Source organism: Musca autumnalis, unplaced genomic scaffold, assembly GCF_047663935.1.
Source record: "Musca autumnalis isolate F117 unplaced genomic scaffold, ASM4766393v1 scaffold_1, whole genome shotgun sequence".
Classification (NCBI taxonomy): Eukaryota; Metazoa; Arthropoda; class Insecta; order Diptera; family Muscidae; genus Musca; species Musca autumnalis.
This window is the reverse complement of record NW_027411644.1, coordinates 310907799-310929248: the sequence shown is the minus strand read 5'-3', so window position 1 is coordinate 310929248 and position 21450 is coordinate 310907799. Positions and strand designations below refer to the sequence as shown.

General features: G+C 39.8%; 1 protein-coding gene across 2 annotated transcripts in view; it reads left to right on the top strand.

Moving 5' to 3' along the window:
* LOC141389950 (uncharacterized) overlaps positions 1 to 10934 on the top strand; it is a 39943-nt gene extending 29009 nt beyond the window's left edge. For both annotated transcript variants that reach the window (XM_073962233.1, XM_073962234.1), the window contains exons 3-4: positions 2089 to 2211; positions 9217 to 10934. In XM_073962233.1, coding sequence (XP_073818334.1) covers positions 2089 to 2211; positions 9217 to 10647 — 1554 coding nt within the window. In that variant the 3' untranslated portion in view covers positions 10648 to 10934. The remainder of the gene's footprint in view (positions 1 to 2088; positions 2212 to 9216) is intronic.
* Positions 10935 to 21450: the final 10516 nt, after the last annotated feature.

The window sequence follows — 21450 nt, the reverse complement described above, 5'->3', positions numbered from 1 at the left end:
ATCCGATCGAGAGTTATCTTGCGCTCCAACCACCTCACACGGTGTCATAGGGGTTTTTTGCAACTTTCATGCTATTTTCTCAGGAACTATGGACTTGCCCCTGATGAAACTTGTACCGTCGTATGGAGGGCAGTGAATACAAGTTGCTAATACAAAAATCAAGGCGATACGAGAAATGGCCCTAAACTGAACTTTTCTGAAATTATGTGTGGGAGGTACCCGAAGGAGTGGACCTATTGAGACCATAGTGGAACCTCACATTACTCTGGTAGAGAGTTTACGCTATACAAAGTATGGACCAAATCGGTCACTCCCTTCAAGAGTTATCGTGCGTACAAACTTTCCGAACATTTTCGAACTTTTGTGGGGGAGGTACCGGAAGGAGTGGACCGATGTAGCTCATCTTTGAACTTAAACTAAGTTTGGGCAAAATATTACGAAAGCCAAAATTTGAGCCAAGAGTTATCGTGCGCTCCAGCCAGCAGGACAGACAGACAGACAGACGGACGGACATGGCTAGATCGACTCCAAATTGTCTGAAACACATTTCGTCCAAACATACTTGGGGTCTAAAACCATTATTTCGATAAGGCACATTTTCATCGTATCAAAGTGTATATACCCTCCTTAGCCTAAAGGCTGAGGGTATAATAATAATGACATGCCATAGGTTTAGTTTAGTTTATTTAGGGAATTGGTTAAGATTCCATGCCATAGGGTTGGTAATGATGCCATTCCACAGTGTTAGTGAAGATGACATGTAATGGTAATGTTACATCCAGTCATAGATCGGATTCCAATATGGACCTTATCGGTCCACTCCTTCGGATACCGGAATTCCGAATAATTGAAGTATAAGAGCTTCTCTCTGATAGTTTTGAATTTTTTTCAGCAGGTTGTCCTTACATTTTTTCGGGGGAAGGCCATACTTTCAGAGATAATCGCCTAAAACATCTTAGAAACTTTGGCGGATCCAACTTAAATGGCAAATCCGCATTATAACTCTCCCATAGAGTCCAAACTTTGCACATGGTATTTTTTTCCATCTAGTAATGTATGAAGGAAAAGTCGAATTTAACTGCCCCTGGATCGTTTTGAAAAAATTCTAAAAAGTTCTTCTTCTTTTGGCGCAATTTTTTCGGGGGTCCATACTTCCTGAGATAATCGCCCAAAAGCTCCAAAAGAGTCTTATGGTACCAACTAAACTGCATAGTAAGTGAAACAACCCTTGATGGTAGAAACCGACTTGGTCCAAATGTACAACGTATAATTTCATACATCCTCGATTTATGTCCGAATATTGAGCACATCGGACCATGTTTTAAAATTCATCGTTTGCAATAATTTAGTGCACTAACGGTACATATGTATGTAAGATTTGTTTATGGTCTTGGGCTATTTTCATGTTACAAGTTTACATTGACACCACTGTAACAGACTTTGCGTAACATAAACAATATTGCCTGTTAACATAGCTGTAGATAAAACAGTTTCCCAGTTGTCGATAATAGTGTATCACATTTACGTTTAAATTATTTTAACACTGTTTACAACATTCCACCGTTAACAGAAACCAATTTAAACGTTAAAATTCAATGTATGCTTTTAGGCGGATGTGTAAGTGTATTGATTTTTGGGTTGGCTGGGTTGTTGGTTCGATGGTTGCTACAGGTGAGACATGGCTTGTGATATTTTTGCGGTTAGTGGTTTATAATTTATTGATAACTTTTCACCAAACGGCAAGCAAGTGCATGTCATTTTTTGAACAAAATTCTCTTTTTTCTTTTTTTTCTTCTTTCGCCTACCAATCTCTTCCCCTGATGTTCTTCTCCGTTGTAACCTTGCCAATTTCGTTAAAGTGCATTAAGTGTTCAGTTCAAAAAAAAAGTTTTGTATATGAAAAGTCATGATTTTGATGCTTTTGATCCCCGCTGCTGATGATGGTTTCTTTTCTCACTTTTGAAGTTGTTGTAGTTGTTTGATTCCTTCTCTTATGTTTTTTTCTCGTTTCATATTTTTTGGCTGCTGCATTTTTGACGATATCCACCAACCATCACATATTTGAACATTTGTTTGTGTGCGGGACAGGTTAATGGCTTTGATGTATTGGGTTTGCGAATCACGGAAATTGCAAAATTGGTAAAATCCTCGGAATCCCAAGTCACGTTATTACTCTGGAACAGTAAATGCAATAGTGGATGCAGTGAAGAGGTAAGTGTGCAAAGTTGATGTGTAAGTGTGTGCACTGCAATGGAATGTTGTTGTTTTTTGGTGTGAAGACATATTGAAATTGTTGAATGCAATAAAGTGAGCTCTGCTCTGCAGTGGTCATTTTAATTTATTTAAAAGACAGTTCTTATATTCATTTTCTTATTGATCGATTTTAAAACATTTTATTGAAATTGGCAAAAATAAATAAATGGCCAGAAAAATGTTGGGCGACACATGTGCAGAATAACCCATTACCGAGTAATGCAAGTAAATCTTTAAATATTTTCTAGGCAAAAACACAAAATGTTACGAAAACAACTCCGTCACGAAATCAACAAACAGTGTGTCTCCAATTTCGTCGTCCGATTCTTCGTCGTTGTCGGTATATAAGATGCCACCGCAGTATCACCAACAACAACAACAACAACAAACGCAGCATCTAATACCACATGTTATTGTTCAACAGCCCGGAAAGGCATCATTCCTGTAATTCAATTGCATCGGTATCCGCAATAAAGTCATCGATATTGTGGACTTGATGAGTTGGGAAAACATAGTGGCCATCGCGATCCACGAAACAACCTGCCACATGTGGCTTGCAACGCTTGCGATGGTTACAACGGAAGGATAGCACAAGAAGCGGAAGAGGAGGACTTACCTTCATAATACACCAGTCTGTCCAGTACAGACTTATCGCGCCTAAGCTTGACTCTATTGACCCATGCATGGGATGTATGGGGGTACTGCCGTAATAGAGCTGCTTAATGTGTAGATACTGCCGATGAATAGCTGTGACCTGCGTCATATGTCCGATATTACTTCGCTTTTAAAGGACAATAACCGTCTGGTGCTAGGTGCCTTCAATGCACATCATGGACATTCCGTCCTATCGCCTAGCAAATTTAAAGCTCCACATTTTGCAGGGTGAATGAAGACACTCATATGAGGATTAGAGGAAACTGCCACAGCTCGCCAGATATGACCATTGTGGCACCAGGTCTAATAAATTACGTATCCTGGCAATTCGTCATTTCCCTTAGCTTAGAACACCTCCCTATCATCGTCTGCGTAAGCAGACCACCCGATTTCATAACCTCTGAACGCCGTACTTTCCTGAACCATGGGAAAGCTGATTGGCAAGGGTTCAGAGAATTTACCAATCACCGCTTCAGAGAATTGCCCACCCCCAGATCCTCGGGTAGCTGGGAGAACTTTCCGGACATCACTGCAGCAGCCGCTCGCTACATACCTGCTGTTCGAATACCCGAAATAAGACCAAATTGAGCGTCATGAGCTTCATCGTACGAACCCCGAAGACCCAGGAGTTAGGGAGCTTACTATTGAAGTCAACAGGCTAGTAGGCGAACATAAGCGGAACAAGTGGCTAGACCAGCTGAAGCAATGCAACATTGGTACAGGATAAAGTAAATTGTGGACAACGGTCAAATCACTCTCGAATCCGGAAAAGAAGGATGACAGAACGGCAGTTACTTTCAACGACGTGACAGTGACTGAACCAAAGAGGTGTGTGTGTTATTTTAAGCGGCAGTTCATAGGGCACCCTTAGAGTGATTGAGCGATGATAAATGTGCTACTCCGAATAAGAAGAGCCCTTCCAGCCGATGAGGTACCACCACAATTTACGATGGGCGATGTTGCAGATGTAATCCGAAACGCGAAATCATCCAAAACTGGATGAACCTGGAGTTGAGTATTTATCAAGTCTCCTCAACCTATCGTTAACCACACATATTAAAGCAGAAGCCTTAAAAGTTGGCAGGGTGGTCCCGCTACTGAAGCATGGCAAGGATGCCAGCAGAAGTGAATCGTACATGACGATTTCGCTCCTGTCGCCAGTAGTACAGATCCTAGAGGTACTACTCCTCCCCACGATGAGAAGGTGTTTTCCAGTTGTCCAACATCAACATCGATTTCGGAAAATGCATAGTACTACAACATATCTATACATATCAGTAGAGGACTGAACCAAAAAAGGCCGTGCGACCGAACAGTCATGGTGGCTCTTGACCTATCGAAGGCTTTCGATACCGTCAACCATGCCAAGCTGTTCGAGGATATAGAGAAGACTACTCTCCAGCCATGTTTGAAACGTTGCGTAATCGATTATATGTGTGGACGCCAGTCGTTTGTGGAATTCAGAAACAAGAAGTCCAAACCCGTAGTGTAAAACAGGGAGTTCTCCAAGGAGGGGTCATATCTCCGGAATTGTTTAACCTCTACCTTACTGAAACTCCGCACCCTCCAGACGGCATAGAGATCCTGATGTAAGGGTATGATTGTACGATCTTGGCGTCAGGTCCCATCGTTGATGACATATGTTATTGGTTAAATATTGACATAGCTGACTTCGTGCAGTTCTCCCATCTGAGAAATATATAAAACAAGTAAAAAAAGTTAGTCGGCTTTGCCGACAGAGATATACCCTCAGCCTGTGCAAATTGAAACACTTTTTTCCCAAAAAAAACGTATGCATTTAAAGGATTTTCAAAATTATAAGTGTATGAACCGACAAAAATGTGGATTAGTATTAAAGTTCAAAAGTATTGCGGAGGAGGTACTTAAAAAAATGGACCGACCTAGTTCATTTGCCTTTTCGATAGATATCAAACCCACTAGTCATATCAGTGGGTCGTCGTATAACTTTTGGACCAGTATTCCAGGAAGCATGGACTTATCCACGGAAAACATAATATCGCTGTAAACAGGACCACAACGAACATTTCAAAACGTTCTTCAAACAAACCCTGAACTGCACTTAGACACAAATGTTGAACTTTTGTGGGGGAAGAACCCTAAGGAGAGGACCGATATAGGCCATTTTAGAAGTTAAACTAAATTTGGACAAAATATTAATTTGGTCCAAAATCGTTGCCCCGTTCAAGAGATATCTTACATACCATTTTAGTGTTTTTTTTTAAATATTGGGGGAAAGTACCAGTAGTTGGGAACCGGTGTTGCCCATCTTCGAATTGAAACTAAGTTTCGACAAAATATGACGAAGGTCAAATTTTGAACCAAATCGGTTGAACAGTTCGAGAGTTTTCGTGATCTCCAGCCATAACATATGATGACATAGGGGGTTTCTACACCTTTCGGGCTGTTTTCTCAAGAAGTATGGATTTGCCCCTGAAAACAACTTTTACCATTGTATTTGAAGCAGGACATGCAAGTTGTTTCAACAAAAATCAAAGTGATCCGAGAGCAGGTCTTAAAGTGAACTTATCCGAAATGTTGTGTGGGAGTTACCCGAAGGAGTGGACAAATATAGTCCATATGGTAGAAATATTAGGATGTGTAAAGTATGGACCAAATCGGTCACTCCCTTCAAGAGTTATCATGCGCACAATCTTTCCGAACATTTTTAACTTTTGTGGGGGAGGTGCCTGAAGGAGTGGACCGATATGGTCCTTCTTCGAACTTAAACTAAACTTGTACAAAATATTACGAAGGCAAAATTTTCGACGAAATCGGTTCATCCGTTCGAGAGGTATCTTGCGCTCCAACCACTACAAACTGTGTCATAGGGTCTTTTGCAACATTTAGGCTATTTTCTTAGGAAGTATGGACTTGCGCTTGATTAAACTTATACCGTCGTATAAAGGGCAGTGAATAGATGTTGCTACAACAAAAAAATCAAAGCGATTCAAGAGCAGGTCTTAAACTGAACTTTTCCAAAATTTTGTGTGGGAGGTACCCGAAGGAGTGGACCATATTGGAACCTAATCTAAGATTGGTAGAAATTTTACGATGTGCAAAGTGTGCACCAAATCGATTACTCCCTTCAAGAGGTGTCGTGCCCACCAATTTTCCTAACGTTTTCGAACTTTTGTGGGGGATGTGCCTGAAGGAGTGGACCGATATGGCCCATCTTCGAACTTAAACTAAGTGTGGACAAAATATTACGAAGGCAAAATTTTGGGCCAAATCGGTTCATCCGTTCGAGAGTAATCGTGCGTACCAGCCAGCCAGACGGACAGACATTGCTAAATCGACTCCAAATTGTCTGAAACAGATATCGTCCAAACATACTTGGGGTCTAAAACCATTATTTCGAAGAGGCACATTTTGCTCGTATGAAAGTGTATATACACTTGTTAGCATAAACACCCTCAGCATAAATATCCGCCGCTAAATCCACTGCGACACTGTTCACCACTTGAACGACTGAAATAAGGCTCCCACTGAACATATAGGTTGATGGTGCACTGATTCCGACCACTAACTACCCCAAGATATTAGGTATAAAGTTCGTCGGTTTGTTTAAGTGGTCCGCGCAAGCCACAGCTATTTGAGACAAGATAAGAAGTAGAAGCAAAGCAGCACTTAGGTTGCTGACACAGAAACCTTGTTGACTTCTAATATAACAATGGGCTGGTCTGTGGTAAGCTATGCGACGCCAGTGTCGTATGCAAATGTTAGCGCTACGTAGTGGAAGAATGTTCAAACATGCCGAAATGCCGCCCTGTGGACTGCAAGAGGGTACGAAGATTTTTCCGGTACATTAACACAACAAGATGTGCAGTACCTACTTGTGTGTTGCAGCCGTGAGCATCCCTGCAATGATCTGGAGAGAAAGGTCCAAACGTATAAGCAATAACCTTTAGATCAACATTAAATTCACACAGATGCAGTTACGCAGGCTGTACACGTCAGCAGAAGAACATCAGCTGTCAATGCAAACACGAGTCGTTTCAGCGCAGTAGGATCCAGACGATGCAGCCGGCTCAATTCATCTTGGTCCCAAAACCTGACACATGCCCTGCATGTTGATTGGGATGGCACGACACGCTACTATATTTGTCTAGCAGCCCAACTAACTGCAAGAATAGCATTCAGGCTTGAATAGCATTCACACTTATGCAGTTGCGCAGGAGACCACTACATCCACTGCAGTAGCTACTGCCAAGGCAAAATCGAGTCGGTTAACTCAGTTAACATGTAGGTTAGGACCGTACCACACGCTAGATCTATCTATCTGCCCAACTAACCTCACTCACCTGTCTGCTGATTCTATATGAAAGCAGCAACTCCAGCTTGCAGAATTTTTAAATCTGGGCACAAAGGAACCAAAACCAAATAACTGAATAAAATATTCGAACATATTTGCAGTTCTGCAACAACCGAGGGACACATTGTTATCCTACAGCGATGCGACCTTCTTCCTCTGCAAATAAAGGTCCCCGAGCGGTTAAAAAGTATAAGAGAGAACCTTTATCAGTTGCCCAGGAGACCACGACATTCATCGCAGCTGAAGAACGGCAGGTGTCAGGGAAACTCGAGACGTTTTAGCTCTATTTAAATCCGGACGATGCAGCCGCCGATGCCCTGGATCTTTGTCTAGCTGCTCTGCAAACCCCTGCCTCCTGATTCTTTATGTACGCAGCCACTTCAGGAAGCAGAATTTTTTAATAAGGACACATATGAACCTGAACCAAATAACTGAATTGCTACAACAATAACCGAGGGAAACAGAGTTGTCGTACAGCGACGTAACCCATTGTAGGGTAACTTCAGTCGCGTCCAGGGTCTCCATAAGGACCCACTAAACCTTACGAAACGAAAAGACTAGTATTCTCCCTTTCATGGGGGCTAAATCGCGGATTTATTGATTAAATACTAATTTACAATCTACTTGTTTTAAATGCGATAATAATGAGTATTAGCAGACTCGCTTGGGTTTGGCAGCTGAGGAGCTTGTGTTGAATTGGCGGGTTCTTCTTCGGGGAAAACGGTGTTGTTTGTGTTCGGTTGTGAATGATCGGGAATATGATAGTGTTCGGCTGTAGATGATCGGGAAGACGATGAATTCAGTGTTCGGCTGCAGATGATCGGGAAGAGGATGAATTCGGTGTTCGGCTGTAGATGATCGGGAAGACGATGAATTCAGTGTTCGGCTGCAGATGATCGGGAAGAAGATATGTTCGGCAGTTGATGTTCGGGAACACGATGGGTTTGGCTGTTGATGTTCGGGTGTTGATCCTCGGGTATCGGTGTTCGGGAAGACGATATGTACGGCGTTCGGATATTGACGCGATAAATTCGTCGCTTGGGTGTTAGTCTAGGACTACGGTCTTTTCTACAGTGTACTACTATTACTCAAACAGTGGAACAGATGACCCGAAGGACCTGTAGAACTGAAAAACCCGAAGGTCCAGTGCCGAAGGGAACAGATGACTCGGAAGCCCTGTAGAATTGAAAACCCTTAAGGTCGAGTGCCGAATGGAACAGATGACCCGAAGGCCCTGTAGAACTGAAATCCCCGAAGGTCAAGTGCCGTGTGGAACAGATGGCCCGAAGGCCCTGTAAAACTGAAAAACCCGAAGACCCAGTGCCGAATGGAACAGATGACCCAAAAGCCCTGTAGAGCTGAAAAACCCGATGGTCCAGTGCAATTTATTAGCCACCACAATTTAATGGGTAGCTTCCAAAAGTATTCCCAACTCGGTAACACCAAGGCTTACGTTGGCGGATTTAGAACAGTCTTTAATTCCAACCCGTGTAGATAACTCCCTGCACTAGTCAGCTCGCCGTCAGCAATCAACTCTGAAATATATGAGTGACTCGAGGCATGAAGTGAATGCGAATTATTCGCCCTAAGCACCGACTACGATGGTTGCAAAAATCCACTGGAGTAAAATTTAGCAGTGTGTGGCTTGTAATGTCACTATTGTCAGGTAGACATAAATATCGTAAATTGTTGCCAAAGCGCTGTATGTTGGGGATTTCTTGGTAGTTGTTGTTATGTTATGTGCGTGATCATATTGTCACGTTACACCGTCTTATTGCCTAAGGCCTGTGAGAATACTTTCAGTTCAAGGCTCGACTTTGCCATCTTGAAGCCATGCCATGCTTTCTAAATTTTTCCCCTACGTCCTAATCTTAGACTTTTCTTCCAAATTATCTTAAATTCTTCAAAAAATTTTAGTTTCTTTTTTAATTTTAATGAATCACCTCTCATTTCCTCTTGTTTTTCCTTCTTTGCAGAGTTTATGTGCCGCACCAATGCCGCAAACTTTACAGCGTCTCTCGACAATAGTTCAATGCGTACTCAACGTTCTGGAATGTCCTGTTTGCCGTGATACCATAACTCCACCCGCTATGCAATGCCAAAATGGTCATTTGCTGTGTGTCGAGTGTCGCATTCGGGCTGAAAATTGTCCCGTATGCCGAGATCGTTATTATCCACGGCCAGCATTAATTGCTGAACAACTCCAAACGGCCATAACGAGTGCCTTCAATTTATGTCGCAACGAAGATAAAGTGCGTCAGAAAATCTTTGGACGCCATAATAGACAACTGCAGATGGTCAAGGCAACTTTGGAATGTGCTGGCTTAAAGAGGCAACTTCATAAATCTATGGAATTGTCATCGTCGTCGTCATTGGCGACCATGTCATTGCCAGACAGGCCACCAGTACAAAAGTCAAGTGAAACAATGACGGCAAGGGAAAGACTTGAAACAGACATGTCGTCTCAGAAACATTGTAATCGAACAGCGAATGGTGGTGTTTGCAATAAATTGTTAACGAAACTGTTCAATTTCAAAGCATATTCAATGGAAAATCTAACAAATAATACCAATACAAATGCAAGGAATGTCAGCGACACGGTTAAGCCATCAATATTATCAGGTTTAGAAGCTTATAAAGTCAATGAAAATGGCGACAGAGGAGAAGAAGGGGGAGGAGGACTACATGGCTACGAGGTGGATTCCGTGGCCAAACAACAGCTAAACACAAATCAATTTCAAGCAGAAGATTTTATTGCAGCAGCTGTTGAACGACAATGCCAACAAGGCCATTCATTCTCGGCGACAAGGATAACCAATGTTCCAGGACACCACCACCAAACAAATGTCGACAATGATGTGAACATAAATTCAAATGTTGTTGTTGTCGGTGATTGTCGGTGCAAACAAATGTTTTCGAATAGCAGCAGGCATTTTTCATTATCGTCATGTGATTTAACAATGAAACAGTCAAAAACAGCACCAGCATCAGCAGCAACAACAACAATAAAATCCACTCCAATCACGAGAACAAAATCTATGGCAACAATAACCGATGAAGCCATAACTAAACCAACAAGCTATCCTTTTACCAACACCACCGCAACAGACACAACAGTATTCACCACAACGGCATTTCTAAACAAAACCTCACCAATTTGGTTTCAACGAAGACCTTTTCCAAAACGTTATGAGCAGTCAATGCCTAAAACAATTGCTTCTACCCAAGGACATAGCCAACAAAATTTCAGGAATAATATTAAGTTGCCTTTAGCCAGCGAAACATGTCGCCATAGTGATAATGGTGATGAAGATGTCATAGATTGTGATGATGTCGCTTCAACTCTATCCTCAAATAATCCAACAACACCTTCAACAATTTCCTTAAAATCCTTGTGTTCATTTTAAGGATAATTTGCGGTGATATTGAAAAATTTTCGCCTTCGATTGTCCTAGTGATAAGGACATTTTCTTTATTTAGGACTTATTCATGCTGTTGTGGCCGTTCAAGGCGCTTAAGTGGAATGTAAATGTATTATTTTTGTAGGTTAAATGTGCCTAGTTTCCTGTAAAAATTCAAGATTGGTTTTGTACAACGATTTTAAGTATTGCAAACTTATATACTTAAAATTAATTTGTAAATCTATTAAAAAAATTATAAATAAAATGGAAAAAAATATTTGTAAGACATGCAACAACTCTTCATGATTATTTTTGTCTTTATTTAGCAAAAAAAGTAAGTTTATTGCACTATTCAACAAAATGGAAGTGAAAATCTGGGTTATGGAAAATTCCTTTCCCTAAGATGAAAGCTCTTTGTGAGTATATTAAGCACCCCGAAGTATTTTGGAAGTTCATATTAACGAAAAAATTTATTTAACAATGACGTACACCTTGTTTTATGCTTGTATTACTGATGAAGTAATTTTCATTATCATTTATTCATTGAAATGTCGTAAGAGTTCTTGACCAATTACTCCTTGTTTTTAGAACACTTTTCATAACATTGTGCAACAAAATTCAATGAAAGTAGAGCTAACAAGTAAAAGAGTATCAGTCGGCTTTGCCGGCAGACATATACCCTCAGCCTGTGTATTTAGGGGGTTTTAAAAATTTTGGGCGTTTGAACCGACAAAAATGTTGATTAGGATTAAAGATCAAAAGTTTTGCGGAGGAGATACGAAAAGGAATGGATCGACATTGACCGTTATGGAAGTGGATCTCCAGCCACAACATATGGTGCCATAGGGGGTTTTTACACTCTTCGGGCTGTTTGCTCAAGAAGTATGGACTTGCCCCTAAAAAAACTTTTACCATCGTAATTGAGGCACCGAATGCAAGTTGCTCCAATAAAAATCAAAGTGATTCGATATCAGGTCTTAAAGTGAACTTATCCGAAATTTTTTGTGGGAGGTTCCGGATGGAGTAGACAAATATAGTCCATATTTGAACCTGATCTATATCTGGTAGATATATTAGGATGTGTAAAGTATAGATCAATTCGGCCACTCCCTTCAAGAGTTACCGTACGAAAAAATTTTCCTAATATTTTTGAACTTTTGTGGGGGAGGTACCTGAAGGAGTGGACCGATATGGCTTATCTTCAAATTTAAACTATGTTTGGACAAAATATTACTGAGGCCAAAATTTGGACCGAATCGGCAGATCCGTTCGAGAGTTATCTTGCGCTCCAACCACCTCATTGGGGGGTGTTTGCAACTTTCATGGTATTTTCTCAGGAAGTATGGACTTGCCCCTGATGAAACTTATACCGTCGTATGGAAGGCAGTGAATACAAGCGATTCGAGAGATGGCCTTAAACTGAACTTTTCCGAAATTTTGTGCGGGAGGTACCCGAAGGAGTGGTCCGATTGAGTCCATATTGAAACCTTATCTAAGTCTGGTACACATTTCACGATGGGCAAAGTATGGACCAAATCGGTTACTCCCTTCAAGAGTTATCGTGCGCACAAATTTTCCGAATATTTTCGAACTTTTGTGGGGGAGGTACCGGAAGGAGTGGACCGATATAGCCCATCTTCGAACTTAAACTAAGTTTGGGTAAAATATTACGAAAGCCAAAACTTTAACCGAATCGGTTTGTCCGTTCGAGAGTTATCGTGCGCTCCAGCCAACCAGACAGACAGACGGACGGACATTGCTCAATCGACTCCAAATTTACTGAAACACATTTCGTCCAAAGATACTTGGGGTATAAAACCATTATTTCGATGAGGCACATTTTGCCCGTATAAAAGTGTATATACCCTCGTTAGCATAAATGCTGAGTGTATAAAAATCAAAGCGACTCGAGAGATGGTCCTAAACTGAACTTTTCCGAAATTTTGTGTGGGATGTGTCCGAAGGAGTAGACCGATTGAGTCCATATTGAAACCTTATCTAAGTCTGGAACACATTTCACGATTGGCAAAGTATGGACCAAATCGGTTACTCCCTTCAAGAGTTATCGTACGCACAAATTTTCCGAACATTTTCGAACTTTTGTGGGGGAGGTACCGGAAGGAGTGGACCGATATTACCCATCTTCGAACTTAAACTAAGTTTGGGTAAAAAAATACGAAGGCCAAAATTTGAACCGAATCGGTTTATCCGTTCGAGAGCTCCAGCCAGCCAGACAGACGGACGGACACATATCGTCCAAACATACTTGGGGTCTAAAACCATTATTTCGATGAGGCACATTTTGCCCATATGAAAGTGTATATCCTCGTTAGCATAAATGCTGAGGGTATACAAATATGAGACACGCGTATCAGCGTGTTTAAAGTTTACATCGGAAAGTAACCAAAGTAGGCCGGCAAGTTCCGCCAATTTCTAGTTTTTTCGAAATATTCGAGTTAAGATATCTTGGAATTCTTGCATTATAGGTATATAGTGTCTTTGGCAACTTTACAGAGGAGGATGTGGGGAATATTATTTTTAAACATTTTAATCCTCATGCGGTTCACCAAAGGGATCTTTTTGGTCCTTTTTTCGAAAATCTTTCAAAAACTACTATAAAATGCGATCATACCAAATACAAATATTCTACAAAATTGTTCGTCATAAAGTTTTACTATAGGTCCCAGGATACACCAAATCTGTAAATCTTATCGTCAGGAATCTTTAAAAATGAAAAACACATTTTAGGGTTAAAGTCGGACTTCATCTGAGTTTATTCAAAATTGTCCCTCAAAACATAACTTTAGAGAGATGACATCAAAGACAAAAATATTCTCAACAAATTTCACTATGGGTCACCAAAGAAATGAAATGTACAGTATCGGCCAAAACTAAAGCACCCCCTCAGTAAATTTTTTTGAAATGATAATTTTTTTATGAAAACTAAATTATAAATTTATTTTTTATTTTTCTTTTTATTTATTTATATCTTTATAATTGAAAAATACAAAAATAAGGAGATCAGAATTTAATAAACAAAAGTTAAAATTCAAAAAACATTTTAGGTCGCAAATATTAGCGGACAAAACTAAAGCACCCCCCATTTGAGGTACAGCAAAAACTATTGAAATCAATATTTCGTTGCTTATCCTCTATTCTGGATGACACAATCACATCTTTTAGGCATAAAGGATACTAAATTATTAATTATTGCAGGCGAAATAATCGATTTTCCGAAAATTTAGCTTAAATCCCCAAAATACTGAAAATCGAAAGGTACCGTTATATGGAGGCTATACCCAAGCGTGGACCCAGGTCCACGATTTTTGGTGGATATGTTTTGTGACCACTAAGAACCCTAAGTACCAAATTACAGCTAATTTAGTAGGAAAATGTAGCTTAAATATCCGAAATACCGAAGATCGGAAGGTACCGCTATAAGGGGGCTATACCAAAACATTAGCCGATATTGTTCATATTCATCCAAAAATGAAGCTACAGCATCCACTAGTCAAATACAGTACGCTAACGTTTAAAAATTAGCAAAAGAACGAATTGCAGAAGAACGATAGACGCCGGCTTATTCAGTCGACGACCAGCAAAAAAAACCTTTCATATCGACTAAGGGCCTGTTTATGTATGTCGATAAGAAAATGAATACGCAAGAAAAACTACCAAATTTGAGTGTGCTTTTCAAATTTGTTATTTGTTTTGAAAGAAAAGCAAAGGAAATAATATTTCTAAAACTAAGGTTTGGGTGTGTTTCATGCGCACACATTTTCGTTTCGAAATACATAAACTGGGGGTATAAATGAAGGAGCCAGACTGGCATTCGCCAAGGCCCATTTGAACTGTTTTCCGATGAATCTATGTTTAATTTAAAGTATTCAGATGGTAAAAGACTTGGACCAAATGGGCAACCGTTAAATCCTAAATATTGCAAAGACGCTGTAAAACATGGAGGCGGAAGGTTTTTTGCTGGTCGTCGACTGAATAAGCCGGCGTCTACCGTTCTTTTGCAATTCGTTCTTTTGCTAATTGTTAAACCTAAGGGATTTAGTATTTGACCAGAGAATGATGTAGCTTCATTTTTGGATGAATATGAATAATATCGGCTAATGTTTTGGTATAGCCCCCTTATAGCGGTACCTTCCGATCTTCGGTTTTCGGATATTTAAGCCACATTTTCCTACTAAATTAGCTGTAATTTGGTACTTAGGGTTCTTAGTGGTCACAAAACATATCCAACAAAAATCGTGGACCTGGGTCCACGTTTCGGTATAGCTTCCATATAACGGTAGCTTCCGATTTTCAGTATTTTGGGGATTTAAGCTAAATTTTCCGAAAATCGATTATTTCGCCTGCAATAATTAATAATTTAGTATCCTTTATGCCTAAAAGATGTGATTGTGTCATCCAGAATAGAGGATAAGCAACGAAATATTGATTTCAATAGTTTTTGCTGTACCTCAAATGGGGGGGTGCTTTAGTTTTGTCCGCTTATGTTTGCGACCTAAAATGTTTTTTGAATTTTAACTTTTGTTTATTAAATTCTGATCTCCTTATTTTTGTATTTTTCAATTATAAAGATATAAATAAATAATAAGAAAAATAAAAAATAAATTTATAATTTAGTTTTCATAAAAAAATTATCATTTCAAAAAAAATTACTGAGGGGGTGCTTTAGTTTTGGCCGATACTGTATATTTACATTATACATTAGGGTGGGGAGATTTGTATGGATGGAAAAAAACCTTAATGGGCCCTTCACGTTTCTGATTTCTGGGAATGAACTGAGCAAAAAAGTCCACTAGACCATAGGTCTACCGCGAAAATCTCCTATGGTCTAGTGGACTTTGTTGCTCAGTTCAATAGCCAGGAATCAGAAACGCGAAGGGCTCATTAAGGTTTTCAAATCGCCCCAGCCTATTATACATAAATATATCATGAAAATACCAGTATCAAAAAAAAACATGAAAATATTTCCCAATTTTTTGACGAAATTTGTTTGCTTCTTTTTTCGAATTTATACATGCAAGTAATGTAAAACTTGGTTCTAGGTTTTGTTTCAATTTTGGACTGTTAATTTTACATAATTCCATAGTGGATCAAAATCTAACAAAATCCTTCACTTTTTGGGGATATTGTTAAAGAAAGAAATGTTCTAAATGAAATTTCACTATGAGTCTCTGAATAAAAGAACTCTGTAGCCATAACATAGAACATTCTTAACAGCCCTTGTTATACCCTACACCACCTTGTTGCAAGGTTTATTATGTCTTTGTGCTTAAGTTGTAACATACAAAAGGAAACGAGATAGACCCATAGTTCCTTTTAGGGATATACCTAGAATCACTTTCTGAATCGATTTACGCATGTCCGTCTGTCTGTCTGTCCGACTGACCGTCTGTCCATGTATTTTTGTAAACAAAGTACAGGTCGCATTTATTGTCCGATTCGCATGAAAATTGGGGAAGATAGTTTTTTGGCAAAAGGACGAACGCTATTTATTTTGGTAAAAATCGGTCCAGATTTGGATATAGCCCCCATATATATCTTCGCCCGATTTAAGGCATTTGGTACAAGAAAAACGCTATATATGTCCGATTTCAATGAAATTTGGAATGTGCGACGGAATTTAGTCTAGAAATAAGTGTGCTAAATTTATAGAAATCAGTTCAGATTTGGATATAGACCCCATATATATATTCGCCCGATTTAAGTCATTTGATGCACGAAACGCACTATATATGTACGATTTCAATAAAATTTGGAATGTTTACCGGGATTTGGCCTAGAAATAAGTGTGCTGAATTATATAGATATCGGTTCAGATTTGGATATATATTCTCGTCCGATTTTAGGTATTTCATGCACCAAACGCGCTATATATGTCCGATTTCAATAACATTTGGAATGTTTGCAGGGATTTGGTCTAGTGTGTCAAGTGTGCCAAATTATATCAAAATCTGTTCAGATTTGAATATAGCTCTCATATATAATTTAGGCAGATTTATTATTTGTCCGATTTTGATGAAATTTGGACTATGTGACGGAATTTGGTCTACAAATAATTGTGAAGAATTATATCGAAATCTGTTCTGATTTGGATTTAGCTCCCATACATATTTTACATATTCACAGTGGTGTAGGGTATTATATAGTAGGCCCCGCCCGACTTTGATCCATTCCTTACTGGTTTTTTTAATTTCGTGCGTGAGTGTGTGTGTTCGTGCCTTCTCGAAAAACGCCATGTTTGTGCGTGAATGTGCATAAAAATTTTGGTTCGTGTTCGTGCCTAATTTTTTAGGCACGCGCCCATCTCTAGTCCATACTATGCAAATCGTAATAATTCTACCATTCATAGATCGAATATGAACTGTGTCAGTCCATTCATTAGGGTACCTCAGACACAAAATTTCAAGAAAGTGCAGTTTAAGACCTGATCTCTAAACGTTTTGATTTTTTTGCAACTGTACACGTTTTTTCAAGGGCAAATCCATACTTCCTGAAAAAATGGCGCAAAAGCTGTAAAAACTCTTACGACCACCGTGTGTTGAGACTGGTGGGCACGACAACTATCAAAACAGATACTGTGTCAAAATTTTACATATCTTAATATTTCTGCGAATCTTAGTTGAAGTTTGAAGATGGTTTGGAGTGGACCGATCTCCTTCCGGTCCCTCCCCCCACAAAAGTTTAAAAATATTCGCTAAAATGGTACTCGCGATATCTCTTAAACGAAGCAAGCTATTTGATCCAAGCTTTTGTAATATGTTTTGCAAACTTTATTTAAGTTCGACAAATAAAAAAGTATCAGTCGGCTTTGCCGACTGAGATATACCCTCAGCCTGTGCAAATTGAAACACTTTTTTCACAAAAAAAAAAAAAAAATATGTATTTAAAGGCTTTCAAAATTTTGGTCGTATGAACAGACAAAAATTTTGATTAGGATAAAAGTTCAAAAATTTTGCGGAAAATGTACTTAAAGGAATATACCGACATAGAACAATGGGGGTGCCATACGGGGTTTTTACACCATTCGGGCTATTTTCTCAAGAGGTATGGACTTGCCCCTGAAACAACTTTTACCATCGTAATTGAGGCAGCGAATGTAAGTTGATTCAATAAAAATCAAAGTGATTCAATAACAGGTCTTAAAGTAAACTTATCCAAAATTTTGTGTGGGAGGTACCGGATGGAGTGGACTAATATAGTCCATATTCGAACCTGATCTATATCGGTTATATTATGAGAATGCGCAAAGTATGGAATTGACCGATTTCACTCCCATTAAGAGTTATCTTGCGCACAATTTTTCCGAAAATTTTTGAACTTTTGTGGGGTAGGTACCTGAAGGAGTGGACCGATATGGTTTATCTAGGAACTTAAACTAAGTGTGGAAACAATATTACGAAGGCCAAATTTTGGCCAGAATCGGCATATCCGTTCATGGTGTCATAGGGTTTGTTTTTCAACTTTCAGGCTATTTTCTCAGGAAATATGGACTTGCCCCTGAGGAAACTTGTACCTTCGTATAGGGGACAGTGAATACAACTTGCGTAAACAAAAATCAAAGCGATTCGAGACCAGGTCTTAAACTGAACTTTTACGAAATTTTGTGTGGGAGGTACCCGAAGAAGTGGACCGATTGAGTCCATATTGAAACACGATGTGTAAAGTATGGACCAAATCGGTTATTCCCTTCAAGAGTAATGGTGCGCACAAGTTTTGCGACAATTTTTTAACATTTGTGGGGGAGGTACCGGAAGGAGTGGACCTATATGGCCCATCTTCGAACTTAAATCAAATCTGGACAAAATATTTCGATGCCCAAAATTTGAACCGAATCGATTGATCCGTTCGAGAGTTATTCGGCGCACCAGCCAGACAGACAGACGGACGGACATTGCCAGATCGACTCAAAATTGTCTGAAACGGATATCGTACAAACATACTTGGAGTCTAAAACCATTATTTCGATGAGGCACATTTTTGGTCGTATCAAAGTGTAAATACCCTCTTTAGCCTAAAGGCTGAGGGTATAAAAATGGGTCATATCGGTCCACTTCTTAGGATACTTCCCTCACCAAAGTTCAAGATTTTTGTTCAAGTGCAATTTAAGGTCTATTGGAGGATCATTTGGAAATGTTTACCGAAGGTACTCCTTATGGTCCTGTTTACAGGGATATTGTGTTTTTCGTGGGTTAGTTCATGTTTGTCGATACAATGGGCCAAAAGCTCTAAATTATGCTGCGTCCAATGGAAATGTGTGTGGGAATTGTGAGAGCCATACCTATCGAAAGGAATGACGTCCAAAAAAGATTCACTTCCAAAATGAACTGCTTTCCTATGGGTGGCTCCCCAACAACACTTTTGAATTTTTATCCAAATCCATATTTTTTTCGGCAAGTTACACATAGGCTCAGGGTATATCGCTGTTGGCAAAGCCGACTGCAGGATTTGCAAATCCTGAACGACAATTTACTCATGAGTCAAGCATTTATGTTATTTCGTCTTGATTCTTGGTGACCCTTGATCCTTGCGAGCACCCGTGGAGGAGTGTAAAGCACGTCCGCCTTGCACTTAGAAGGTCTGCGGTTCAATCTCTGACCAGAACATCAAACTATTCGGCATAATCTTGCCTTACATTTCCTGAGTATTTCAGCCATGGAAAACTTCCTCACAAGATTTGTTGTTGTTGCAGCAACGCATATATGTTCATTCGTGTATTATTTCAGTTATTAGGAGAACCTGATCTATATCGGTTATATTATGAGAATGCGCAAAGTATGGAATTGACCGATTTCACTCCCATTAAGAGTTATCTTGCGCACAATTTTTCCGAAAATTTTTGAACTTTTGTGGGGTAGGTACCTGAAGGAGTGGACCGATATGGTTTATCTAGGAACTTAAACTAAGTGTGGAAACAATATTACGAAGTCCAAATTTTGGCCAGAATCGGCATATCCGTTCGAGAAATATCTTGCGCTTCCACCCATAAACATGGTTTTATAGGGTTCGTTTTTCAACTTTCAGGCTATTTTCTCAGGAAATATGGACTTGCCCCTGAGGAAACTTGTACCTTCGTATAGGGGACAGTGAATACAACTTGCGTAAACAAAAATCAAAGCGATTCGAGACCAGGTCCTAAACTGAACTTTTACGAAATTTTGTGTTGGAGGTACCCGAAGAAGTGGACCGATTGAGTCCATATTGGAACTTCATCGAAGTTTGGTAGAAATTACACGATGTGTAAAGTATGGACCAAATCGGTTATTCCCTTTAAGAGTTATCGTGCGCACAAGTTTGGCGACAATTTTTGAACATTTGTGGGGGAGGTACCGGAAGGAGTGGACCTATATGGCCCATCTTCGAACTTAAATCAAATCTGGACAAAATATTTCGATACGCAAAATTTGAACCGAATCGATTGATCCGTTCGAGAGTTATCGTGCGCACCAGCCAGCCAGACAGACAGACGGACAGACGGACGGACATTGCTAGATCGACTCAAAATTGTCTGAAACGGATATAGTACAAACATACTTGGAGTCTAAAACCATTATTTCGATGACCACATTTTTGGTCGTATCAAAGTGTAAATACCCTTTTTAGCCTAAATGCTGAGGGTATAAAAATGGGTCATATCGGTCCACTTCTTAGGATACTTCCCTCACAAAAGTTCAAGATTTTTGTTCAAGTGCAATTTAAGGTCTATTGGAGTATCATTTGGAAATGTCTACCGAATGTACTCCTTATGGTACTGTTTACAGCGATATTGTGTTTTTCGTGGGTTAGTTCATGTTTCTCGATACAATGGGCCAAAAGCTCTAAATTATGCTGCGTTCAATGAAAATGTGTGTGGGAATTGTGTGAGCGATACCTATCGAAAGGAATGACGTCCAAAAAAGATCCACTTCCAAAATGAACTGCTTTCCTTTGGGTGGCTCCCCACAATACTTTTGAATTTTTATCCAAATCCATATTTTTGTCGGCAAGTTACACATAGGCTCAGGGTATATCGCTGTTGGCAAAGCCGACTGTAGGATTTGCAAATCCTGAACGACAATTTACTCATGAGTCAAGCATTTATGTTATTTCGTCTTAATTCTTGGTGACCCTTGATCCTTGCGAGCACCCGTGGAGGAGTGTAAAGCACGTCCGCATTGCACTTAGAAGGCCTGCGGTTCAATCTCTGACCAGAACATCAAATTTTTCGGCATTATCTTGCCTTACATTTCCTGAGTATTTCAGCCATGGAAAACTTCCTCACAAGATTTGTTGTTGTTGCAGCAACGCATATATGTTCATTCGTGTATTATTTCAGTTATTAGGAGACTGGTGAGGGGGGTTAGCAAGGCGGCTAAACAAATGCAGCACGACACGGTCCCAATCCACATGCCGGGTATGTGTTGGGTATCGTGGCGTCAATTCGGGTCCAATACGAATTGAGGCGGCTGCATCGTCTGGATCTTAACTGGGCTAAAACCAAACACGGCATTCACACTGTATCTTTGTCAGTGTGAATGCTATCCAAGCCTGCCTGGTAGGCTCGTTGGTCTAGGTAGAGCCAGTGTGTTCACCCTTGCACGGCGGTTTCGAAGTTTTTCGGCAATTTACACACATACGACACTAATGCCAAGAAAGAGCGTAACAACGAGAACAAATGTTTTGATTTGTTGTTGTTCAACAGCTTGTTTGACCTGCCAATTTACTAATACATTTGCAATAATTGCATTTTCTACAATACATTCTCTTTTTAGTCGTTCTCTTCTTAGTCACCTATGGTCTAGAGGTTCTGTTATA